At 35.5% G+C, this 12,265-nt stretch overlaps 1 protein-coding gene across 3 annotated transcripts in view; it reads left to right on the top strand.

The window, feature by feature from the left end:
• The window catches only part of MAP3K21 (mitogen-activated protein kinase kinase kinase 21), a 44,307-nt gene extending 32,263 nt beyond the window's left edge, over nucleotides 1-12,044 (top strand). Inside the window, exons 6-11 of one of the 3 annotated variants that reach the window (XM_052806293.1) lie at nucleotides 37-159; nucleotides 2,808-2,924; nucleotides 3,478-3,628; nucleotides 4,690-4,784; nucleotides 6,631-7,383; nucleotides 8,460-12,044. In XM_052806293.1, coding sequence (XP_052662253.1) covers nucleotides 37-159; nucleotides 2,808-2,924; nucleotides 3,478-3,628; nucleotides 4,690-4,784; nucleotides 6,631-7,383; nucleotides 8,460-8,884 — 1,664 coding nt within the window. In that variant the 3' untranslated portion in view covers nucleotides 8,885-12,044. Of the gene's footprint in view, nucleotides 1-36; nucleotides 160-2,807; nucleotides 2,925-3,477; nucleotides 3,629-4,689; nucleotides 4,785-6,597; nucleotides 7,384-8,459 lie in introns of all 3 variants that reach the window. The other 2 variants (XM_052806291.1, XM_052806294.1) reach the window with 2 other exon arrangements.
• Nucleotides 12,045-12,265: the final 221 nt, after the last annotated feature.

Raw genomic sequence — 12,265 nt, 5'->3', positions numbered from 1 at the left:
AGAACATTAAAACTGATTTGGTTTACTCTCTTACAGATTTCCAGCACAAAATAACAGTGCAGGCATCCCCCAATCTGGATAAGAGAAGGAGTTTAAACAGTAACAGCTCTAGTCCATCAAGTAGCCCCACAATAATTCCTCGTCTTCGAGCTATACAATGTAAGTCTCCACCATTTTTGTTTGTTCATTTGGTCAATACAGACTGTTCCATATGCTCACTGAAACACTGGTAGTCGTATCAGATTCCAGACAGATTTCTGTCTAATTTCCAGGTCCCTTAACTTGTTCTAACATTTGCAACTTGTTCTTTGATGGGAGGGATAATCTTGCTAAAATGCTAACTGATTTTCAGCAATTCAAAATGATTCTGAATGCTTTAAAACTTATATATTTCCTGAATAACTTCAGGAACTCATTTGTAAACTGACTGGGATAAAACAATGAAGAATCAAAATTTATAAAGGCAAAAGGCAAAGTGTCACATTTAGAACCCACATAAGATGGAAAACAAGTTTTTATTGGGTATTGGAGTTGATAAAGGAAATCAGTTATGGACTATCAAAAAAGAAAAAAGGAAAAAAAATTATTCAGAGAATAAGGGAGTCATGTAAGATAGAAAGGCTGAAGAATCAGCCAGCAACCCAGCTTGCTTATATCAAAAGAGAAGGAAGGTTTAAGCAAATACAAAACCAGAAGAAAATAAAGAAGAAAGCTTGCTTTAGGTTTTTTTGAAACCAAGAGAAAGAAACAAAAATAAAATTGTGGGTATGCTTGTAGGCCTACATTATTCCATGTATACTGATGACCGAGGGAAGGTGCCTTCATGCTCATGTAGTGGATGTACCATGAATATGGAAGAAAAGTGATCATATTGTTACAGCGAAGTCTGCATTTATATTTGGGAATGACATATGTAGAGATGGAAAAGAATTCCTAGAGGATTCACTGCTTGCATTTGTACTGTCTCATCTGTTGTGCAAAGCAGACTAATTATCCTTATTTAGCATGGAATGCTGTGAGATGAAAAAGCCTCAAGTTTCTCTCTCTCTATGAAATCAGTGGAACCTGTTCTAGCTGATTGCTTATGGATGGTGACTGTCATCTCTTCCAAGGGTAGTCACCTCTGAAGGAAATTACTTCAGAATCTGGCTTTATCAGATGTAAATAAGGAGGAGGGGAAATCAAAATGCATGGGGATTTTTTTTCTGCATACTGTTCTGTAGCTAGTTTAAAGATTGATTGATTGATTTTAACCAACCTGAAACTTAAAGTTTGGATAGAAACCAGATCTCTCATCTCCTTTGGAATACCTCTGCCTTGTGAAATCCTTTTCATTATTAATATTGAAAGGAGAAGTGGTGTCTTCTCTGGCAGTAACTTTATTATTTGTTTGAACTGTAACTAATATAGTTCCCTGGGTGAAGACCATTACTACCCATATGTTGTGGATAAAGGAGAGAGGTGGACAAACCCTGTCTTGCTTTTCTTAATGAATATATGAGATGGAAGGAAAATTACTTAAAGTCTTTTTCAGAAGTTAGCTGACACAGTATCTGTGTTGATAATGGTTTCCCAACCTCAAACCGTGTGGTGGGGTTTTTTTGATTGATTGGTTTTTTTACTGCAGAAAGGTAAGAAAGGTTTTTCTTGGTAAAATGAAATAATTACATATAATCAAGACTGTCTCGTTTTGTCTTTGATTTTCCTTGCTCTGTATGGAAATGCTTGGAAATGAAGCAAGTGTCAGGTATTGGCATGATTCTGAAAACTTGAGGGTTTTGGTTTTTTATTTCAAATGCATAGCCTTATGTAAGATATAGCAATGCCACTCCTTGCATGTGTGCTAAGTGCTACTGGGGGTTTTTCTTTTCTTTTTCCTTTTTTTTTTTTTTTTTTTTTTTATTTGAGCAGGCATTTGTATTTGTAGGACTAGAACATACAGGACAACATAAAGGCTCTCCTTTAAAAGAAGTACACTTCTGCTTCTGAGTTTGGATCCCTAGGCTTTACCTAAAAGCTTATCAGATCTCTCAGGAGTATCTAGCTGAAACAATTTAGCTTCCACACCCATCTGCACCTGTGCAAAATAAATTCTCTTTCCCACAATAATGTTTTATCTTGATTTAACTTCAAAGTGTCTTTGTTTCAAGAAGACTCGCTCAAATACAGATGATTTGAACAGGCGTATCTAACAATTGGTTACTTGATTGCTTCACTTTGTCACAAGCGAGTCTAGCTTCCAAATCTACAAGTTTTTTAAGTTAAAATAAAAATCTAGTTAATTGTAAATCTTGTTATTGAAACAAATTCAGCTGATTTTGAAAGGTGTTTTAAAGGAAGAAGGAAAACCAATAAGATATGTGTTCCACAAGGCCTGGAATGTGGTTGAAAATGGGAGCGTGAAGAAGGTAAATAGAGTGCCGTACTATAGGGGAAGCTGTGCTGGAGAGAAGGTGTGCAGTGCAGGAGTGGCAGAGCCACGGGCATGTAAATGCCACCTCACTTATCACGCTGTTATAACTGGCTAAGTTGTTTTTCTCTTAGGTCTCTCCATCATAGCTGTAAGCATGCTATCTTGATAGCAAGTTATTTTTCCAGTTAGTCGTATACAAAAATCTGCTTGCCTGGGTCTGGTCCTAGAAAGAGGATCCTCTAAACCCTACATTAAAAACCTGCTATCAAAAGATGCTTTGTGCCTTTATAGATCTGGGCTTTATGACCCAAAGATAAAAATATAAGGGCAACAGTTCTGCTTCTGAAGTCAACTTGACTAAGATCTCTACTACATTCTCTTAATTTTTCCTCAGTGATTCCCAAAACAGATACACACACAACTAATGGCCGAAGAAACAGTGTATATGTGTACCAGCAAGATGTAGATATCACAAGTGAATATGAACTTCCCAGTGGGGTTATGAAAAAAGGCAAGATTTCATTATGTTTCAAAGGTGCTGGTTCTGTTTAACAGTTGAGACAGTGAAAGACTAAGCATTTAATGAAGGTTAGACACTTTAAAAGCATAATTTGTTTTGGTGTAGCGAGAAGGAAAATGTTTAACCATTGTCGCAATTGGAATATTCTGTTTCGTTTGATACCAATTGTTCCACGGCATATATTTTCTTCATTGGAATTTAAGTGCTCAGTCTAACTCACTTGTCTGAATTCCCTAAATATAAGGTTCTCAGTTAAAGGAAGCATGAAAAATATGATTGGTTTGCTGCTTTATCTTTAATTTGGGTCTCTTGTCAGCTCATAAATTATTTTTCTTGCTTGCTCATCTTTGGGTCAGTGCAGTTTGCGTGGTGGTCTTTGTAAAAAAAAAAAAAAAAAAAAAAGTCAAATTTTTTGTAGTGCTCATTGTTTTACTGTGTCAAAATGGTTTTGCAGTGGAGAAAATAGTCTGTCAAAATATTTTTATTTTAGAAGTACTATTTATGTGTGAGGTTTTTTTGTTTGTGTTTTAAATCCAATCTCTAGTAACTTCAGATGAAAGCAACAGAACTTGGGGAAGGAGCACAACTTATCACCAAGAAGAGTTTGAAGATGTGAAAAGAAGTTTTAAAAAGAGAGGTTGTACATGGGGACCAAGTTCAGTTCAAACAAAGGATCGTGCAGATTGTAAGGACAAGTATGTCGTCTACACTTTGTTTGATAATACTAAGCATTCCTGTTGCGAGTGAGATGAGTTCTGCAGTCTCTAGTTACAGCTAAAATTCAGTCCTACCTTTTAATTAATTTAGGAATTACATCAATAATGAGTAGCTCCCCCACATAGACTTGAGGATTAAACATTTACTGTTTTAGTTTTAGTGGCTCTTATCTATTACCCTTTATCTCTGGTTTCTGAGACTTGGAACATACTGGGATGCTGAGCTACTAATGCATACCAGACATTCATGGCCTGTTTATCTTTCTTGCCCTTCCTCACATTGACTTGAGAAACTGCAAGCATGGCCCCCAGTGGGCACTTCCAGTGCAATTAAATAAGACTGACTGCCTTTGCGTACATGAAGCACAATTCAGGCCAGCAACATCATTTACACTGACAAACGTGGGGTGAAAGGGTTCTGAAAATCAGTTGGACACATTCACTTTCAGATTATTTTTTCTGATTGCTCAAAATTGGAGATTAGCAGTTTTACTGAAGGAAGAGACCCTTTTCCTTGTCTCTTCTAGTATTATATAATTACTTATAGTGGCTTTTTTTTTTTTTTTTTTTTTTTTTTTTTTTAGTTTGTAGAGACATCCACTCATTTACCTGTGGCAGTACGTGGTTCCAGACCATCTATTGAAACTGGCTTTATGATATTTTTGTTTGTTTTAAAGTCACTATGTTTAATAAATTTCCAATATTCACATCGTTTTTTGGCACAGTGAAACTGTTGTCCAGGTTTTCACCAACTTCTGTTCTTCAATAGGTAGTCAAGGCCCATTTGTCATTGGCTTTCTTTTTAGGCCTGAAATTTTCATCTTATAAGGAATACCTGATACAAAGCATTTACCAATTTATAATCATATGACTCTGTGCTATTATATACAATTGTTTTTTACCTTTGGAAAGCTTTACTGTTTTCAAGTTATGTACTACATGTTTATAGTTTAAAAAGAAAGATGTTTTAGTAATTTTCTGTCAAAGTGTATATGAGCATGGTATCCTCTGTAATATCGAAATAACTATTGTTATTTCAGAATAAGACCCCTTTCAGATGGCAGCAACCCTTGGTCAACTGTTTTAATGAAAAATCAGAAGGGTGTTCCCTTAGCTTCACTATTTGTGGACCAAGGTAAGAGCTATTTTTAAAAAAATGGAAGTTGCCATATAATGGCATTAAGTCTACCTCCAGTGTTATAAATTCAATTGCTGGAATTCCTCAAGGATTATGCAGATTATTAGAAAAGTAGTCATACTACCAATCATTTTCCTGTGCAAAAAATCTATCTATAAAAAAAATGCAAATGTTCACATCTTTACATTTCCATCATTAGCAGCTAAGAAATATACATAGTGTGTGAGCAGTACCACATAGAGATTTTTTTTTTTCCATGCTTTTGAGTTGCAGGCTGATCTGTGTATGAGATCTGCAGTCACCACTTTTTTAGCTTCTTTTAAAAAGAAATATCTAAATCAGTAATTGTCTTGACATTTAAGTGATCATTAATGACTTTTATTATTAGTGGGTTCTGCATAGTTGTTTAAAAAATGCATAGTAGTTTAAAAACCTGTAAGCCCTGATGTATTCCCAGATAATAGTTCCCTGTTTTTTAAGTGAGACTTATTCTCTACATTTTCAAGAAAAAATATGTAGATTTCACATCTTATAGTTGTTTAGGCAACATTTTGGAATTTACAGGTAAATCATAAGGAAAAACATACTTAATCCTGTTAGGATCAGGAACATAATAGCTGTATGTTGCTTTTTATGTTATTATATTTATATGCAACACATATATTACTATAATGTGTTGTGGCTATACAATATTCATAGTCATTTTCAAATTTGCACACACTTTCTATACTATAGATTCTCTTTTCTGAGAAAATTAAGTTACCAGTGTCAGGAAAAAAATATGTGTTATAACTTGGTGCCCATACCAGCAGCTAGATTTATGCCAGCTGGTAGAGGAAATGGTAAGCTGCTTGGACACTGCTTCCCCTGCCCCCTCCCACCCAAAAAAGGCATTTACGTCTTTGTCTGTATTGCTAGGGGTATAAAATCAAGGCTTCACAAATAGTAATTTTATAGATTTATTAGCTTACTACTAAACCCCTACATACAGAGAAGATTATACGAGTTTACATATTTGCATTTCAAATATTTTTGCGTTTATTCTGTAGCATTCAGTAGGTCATAGTAGAATAACACACGTAAGTCAAATTATACCTTCCATTTTATTTGTCATTAGGTGTGAGATGTCAAATTTACTTTTTACTCCAGACCACCATGGCGTAATGAATTAACTGGAAAAATTTCTAGTAACTCACTGGATTTTGGAACATGGCTTAATTGAAAGTGTTGTAAAGAATGTGTTCCAGATCTTATCTGGCAGTTTGTGTATAGTAAATTACCTCACTGTAGTCCATACAGAAATATTTTCCATGTTATTTGAAAAGCACTGCCAACATAACATGTTGCAAATCCTCAAATATCACAGAAAATGCAAAGACAGTATCTGCTTTTCAACTATGTTAAGTGCATAAAGTTTGGGAGATACGTTATGCCTCCCTTAAAATAAAGGTAAGTCTTTCAGATGTGGAAAATATAATTTGTTTACAGGTAACTTATATACTCAGGAAGATTGATCTGCAAGTTGCTTCTAACAGAGCTTGCTTTTAGGTTGCTAAAAAGAAATTGTAGCAAAATGGTACTTCTGCTATTTTAAAGATATCAAGAGAACATGAAGCGGTTTAGGCTTAGGTTGCATTTCTGAATCTTACAATGTGAGTCTCTGAGCTTCTGACTGCATCTAAAGGGGGTGTACAGTATACCTCAAGATTAATAGTTGTGCAGGTGGAAGGAAATAATGGTGTACATATGCAGACATGCAATAGCAAAATAGCTGAATTGCAATCTTAAAGTATACTGTAATGTTTTATAGGTGTCTGTACTGATAAGAAACTTCTCCCTGAAGGTTTGGACAGTAAAAGACCAAAGCCGATTAAGTTGCCGAATCAGGCCTATATTAATCTACCTCTTTGGAAAGATGATCAGGGAGAGAATACAGTAGAACATGAGAGCTTTGAAGAAGGAACCTCTGCTAGTTCTACAAATAGTACTCCTCAAATGACACCTACAAACAGTCTGAGCAGGACACTGCAGAAAAAGAAGACTGATTCAGTGCTGTATGGGTGTGCTGTCCTCCTTGCATCTGTTGCCCTGGGCTTAGATATCAGAGAGCTGAACAAATCGCAGGGTCCAGATGAACTCTTGCCTAAAGATGAGAAGAAGAAGCGTGATGGAATATTTCAGCGTGCTTCAAAATTTCGCAGGAGTGCCAGCCCTACACGACTGCAGTCTAAGAAAGAGGAAACAAGTATTCCATCCCTAAATCCAGCTGCAAATACTGTGAATCTTCTCTCTATGCCCTCCATTTCCACAAAATGCCTACTTCAATCTGACAGTGAAGATGCGTTTGTAAGCCCTGTGCTTGGTGATTGTGGTCCCTGTAGTTCCACTGATGACTTTTCATCTGAAACTTCCGAAAGTAAGAGAGAAGAGAGGATACAGCTGGCTCCTAACACAGTTTCTACACGATTAAAAAATCAGCCTTTTAATCTTTGTCTGAAACAAGAATCTCAAAATGTGCCAAATGATTCCTCGACAAAGTTAAGTGTGTTGGGTCACAAACGAACCTTATCAGATGGGAACAATTTTCAGACCACAGGTGGGTAATTAAGAACTTAAAATGTAGGGGATTTTTAAGTATAGAAACAGAAAATGTAGGGAAACTAACTATTCACTAATGAGTTGCTATGATTTTTGTTACACTGGTATGTGTCAGCTCAGCCACCATAACTGTATGTGGGTAAGCCCTCTGTGTCTGCACCCTGAATAAACTACCTACACTTAGAATAGTATCCTGTTAGCAGTGTGGGTATGGAGATTTAAGGGGAAGAGACGGTTTATTTTAAGCCAATATGTATTTTTCTCAGGTATTGCAAAAATAAGGTTTCCCTGGTCTTTTCATGTCGGCAAGAACCTGCTTTTTGTGAAGTGTACTATATCAGCATTATGACTGAAATAAATTGAGACTGTGTCAGGTGCATGCATTATGTAGTTGTGGACTTCCTGTAACTGAGAGTACACTTGTTTAATATAGTTTCGCAGACCATATAGGTGAGTGAGTGAGCATCGTTTTAGTACTGCACATTTATTAACTTAAAGGAAAAGAAGTCTGGTAAGTTTTGATTTGCTTGCTTGACCTAGAAGTTATGTTGTGTGTTCCACAAATCCTTACGTGAAGCTGTTGATAAAAATTTAAGCCGGAAAAAAGGTCTTTAAATCTGGTTTCCATGTAAATTGCTAAGTTCATGATTAATGAGTTTTTGAAAAGAAGTTCTAAATTTCAGTACTGGTGTTCTGTGGTGGCTTAAATGCAATATTCTTCATGGTACTTTATAGGTTTGTAATTACTCATAATAATGGTACAAATTTGTGGGTCTTTAATCCAATATTAACATTCATCCAGTTACTGGGTGGTTAATGCTTTCTCTATATCTCTTCTGCAGCAGTAAAAAATAAATTACGGCCTCTAGCAGAGTATATAGATGCAAAAATGTTATTTGAGCATTGCTAGTCCTCTCCTAGGAGATTCCCCACAAATGTACGAGCCTCTTAATTTTTTCTGGTGGAAGAAAGCCCGCTAGTGTTTGAGGCAACCCAGTTTTACAAATGGCAAAGAAATCAAGAAGTCACAGGGTTTAAATTGTCTTTTTTTGTTTGGCCTTTCCTTTCCCCTAGCTAATGGATTTGCTTCAATCCATGATGTCTCCACGTTACCAGTTCTATCAGCTACTGGAACTCTGCACTCTCCATCTGTTCAACAAAGAAGCAATCACAGCGGTGTTTCAACTGAAAAGCAAAGCGCTGTCAATATTATATCAAGGCCTCGACCTTCTTCTCTAAGAAGTAAAATTGATGCGTGGCAGATTATTCCACGTATTATTAAACCAAACTCTAAAGACTCTCAATACTTAGAGGGCAATGTAGATCCAGATGTTAACTTCTTGCCAGATATTGAGGAAAGAACTAACTGCCACATGCCCTCATTACTTGATATTGATGTGGAAGGTCAAAACAGAGACTGTACTGTGCCTTTATGTAGAATGAAGAGCAAAACTTGTCGGCCATCTATATATGAACTGGAGAGAGAGTTTCTGTCGTGAGTGCCTTTCATTTTTAAAATGTTTGCTTTTTAAAGGGGAACAAATACAAAATTCTTGTCCATCTAATGCTTTGTGCTGCTGTTTTCTGATGTACTGTGACAAATAGTACCAAAATTATTAAAATGGGCAGCTAATTAAGAAGTGTAGTAAGTGCCTTTTTCAAATGTTCCTTGGAATCCTAGCTAGTAATTCTAAAAGCACAATGCTGCAAAATAGTATTCTAGGTGAACCTTATATTTTCAATTACTAAAATAACACGCCCACCTCCCTCTGCAGTGTCACAGAAGTTTTTTTAGGTTTGAGGGGTTTTGCTAGAAATTTTAATTTTGCACATTGAAAAAATGAATTGCATACAGTAAGGTTGTATTCTATCAAGAAGACTTTCACCTAAGAAGTGGTTGTCTGGAGCTTGCCTGTGGCCTGTAGAAATAGGGAGTGGGGCAGGGGATTTAAGGTGCTGGTGCAGGAGGCTCTGTTCACTCCTCATTATGTAGCTGGTTACTTTTTGGTGTTTGAATCTGAAACTGGTTAAGGACCAGCAGCTGAATTTGCAGTCTTTGCCCTTGGTTTTTGTGAGGACTTTCAACTGTGTGCATTAGTTTCTCCAGAAAGTTACACTGCTTGTATAAACACTTAGGTTTCAGCCATGATATCGATTTGAGAGGGTAAACTTCAGTATTGCGATTGGATTAAAAGTATTTGACATACTTTATAATGTGAAACAACATTCCTTGTAGGTAAGGATACACTGGAACGTAAATATTTGTACTCTTAACCTTTTGAAGACTACAGTGATTGCACTGAAAACAATATTCTTGGTTTGGGATTTTTTGTTTGTGGTGGAGGGGGTTGCCCCCCTTCTTTTTTTAAACTCTGCTGCACCTTGTACTGAGGAAAGATGATGGGTTTTAAGGACAATTGGTTTGGGGTTTAAGTGAGCCAATGGTGCGTTTTACTGCACTCAAATTTTAAAACTGCGATAATTTAATATTAAATCTTTCGGTATAATCTGTGCAGCTTTTCTTCCTAAAGTTATTACTGAGTGCCCAGTTATTCAAATTTAGGAATTAAAGGACAGAAACAGATATGCTTGACTGGTTTTCAGTGATAAAAAGGTTCCAGAAAATTGCAAGTAGTTAATTTTGGAGGGAGGACATTTAACCTTGATAACACTGATAGTTTAATTTTTCACAGTATCACTAAGTGATTAAATAAAACCAAATGTACAGTATACTTTCCCTGATGAAAGCTTTTCTAGAATTAAAGGAACATCCCTCATATTCCAGTATTTGAAGTCTTAATTTTGCATATCATTTGACATTTAAATAGTCTTCATAAATAAAATTAGATAACGTTAGAATAAAACTACTATGTTCCCATCAGAACACTGTTTTGTTAAGACCTTTGTTTTAAATGTTTTCTTCTCCTTTGCTCTGGGGTCTGGGAGTTCAGTTGTTAAATAGAAAACACAATTGCTTAAAGCTTCAAAACCAAGGGGTTGAAAAAGAAGGTTTCTATTCCAAGACTGGTATGCAGTACAGTGGCCACCTTGGGGATGATGGATAATTATACATACAAAATAATATAGTCTTAATCACACAGAGCAGAACACAGAAAATGCAACTTCCCAGCTCTCAAAGTGAAAATAGAAAAGGATTTCCTTAAAGTATTAGTTTACCAAAAGTAAAGGCATAACCACTAGTTGTCTATAAAACTAAAGGCTTGCATAGCAGATTATTAAGTTATTACATTTTGTTCAAACCTGTTTCTATTTCAGTGTTCTTAGTTCTCTGTCAACATGATTCAAGTTGCATACTGTTCTTTGTCTTTTATTGCATCAGAACACTTTAATAGATGAAGTCTATTCCAGTTTTAATACAAAATGTTTTCATAAAATGATGTCAGTTAGATAATGCACATGGATCAAATTTTAAGTATAGCTTGATAGCAGATTTATCTTCAAGGCTTAATTAGAATTTTGGAGCATTAAATATATTTCAACTCTTGATCAATTATTCCTGTGTAATACTGAGAGAAAGAGAGTTGATTGTATTACATGTTTCTGAAGAAAGTATCTCTGTTTGGCTTTCTACAGGAAAATCTCAGGTGCTGAAGTATTTTGACTTGTAAACTTCTGTTAAGTTCTGTTCTGTACTTTTAAGGTTTATATAATTTTAAATGTTTAATTTTGCACCCTATGTTTTATAATCAATAGTATCAGCATAAAAAGCCCTTTGTGAGCTATATTGTTTTCACTTATCAGTGGCTTATCTCTCTTGTAATTAAACAAAGATTTCTATTCCTGTTCAGTGGATAATTTCCCATAAGAGTGGGACATATGATATGACCAGCCCAGTGCATTGTAACTAATTTGGGAGTTTGTATTCCACCTCTTATTCTGAGACAGTTTAGGTAAGCCATCTCAAATATTTCTCTTATGTGATGCAGGGTTTTTTTAAGGTATAGTCTATACTGCTTTATCATTGTTTTTATAGTTTAAAATTATAGGCCAGTCTTCACTGAAATTATAAAAAGAAAAAGAAAAAATTGCTGTAATCATGGTTTCACAGTCTGTATTTCACTTGTCCCCAAAGAAACTTCCTATAAAGGTATGGTAATCTGGTATGCATTAAGTGATCTGTCTTGGTTAAAAGTATATTTATTTCAGTGTAGGTTAATAGCCTGACCAAATAATAATTTATGTTGATTGTTTTAGCATAAAACTGAAGGTGCTTACACTACAAAGATTAAGATAAACACTTGACATGCTGTTTTACAAAACATGATGATTTAAATGTTTTTATTTAAAAATAAATGTTTTGTAGCTACTGTATTGCAAAGTGACCTGAATTTTCTTGAAAAAAATATTTTAATGCTTTCTTAACATGTACAAAGGAGTTCTCTGCTGAATAACCAGGAACTGTAGACTATGGCCAGCCTGTTCTTGAAACATTAGAATGTAATTGTTACTTTAAGATTAATTATCCAGTACAGTAATGTGAATATTCCTGTAATTTCTTGCAATTGATGTGGGCAGAAACATATGGTATCAGCTTGTTCTTTCTTTCATGTGACCATAATGTCTTTTGATGCTTTTACAATGTTGGCTGCATATCTTAGTGGAGGTAGAGCAGTGGATATAAATAAATTCTGCATCTGATTCAGCATCAAGAATACAGGTAAGGAATAACATATTTCTGTTGTGGGGGTTTTGGGGCAGAGGGTTTGTTGGTTTTGGGGGGGGTTGGTTCTTTGGGTTTTTTGTTTAGTTGGGGTTTTTTAGGCAAATGAAGCCAGTATTTTCCTTGTAATATTTTCTAACATCATCTTTTTGTGAACTTCCCTCTTCTCTTCCCCCATCATGCCGTTAGCCTGTCTTTC

Source organism: Harpia harpyja, chromosome 13 (assembly GCF_026419915.1).
Source record: "Harpia harpyja isolate bHarHar1 chromosome 13, bHarHar1 primary haplotype, whole genome shotgun sequence".
Lineage (NCBI taxonomy): Eukaryota > Metazoa > Chordata > Aves > Accipitriformes > Accipitridae > Harpia > Harpia harpyja.
This window is presented reverse-complemented; position numbering and strand designations above follow the sequence as displayed.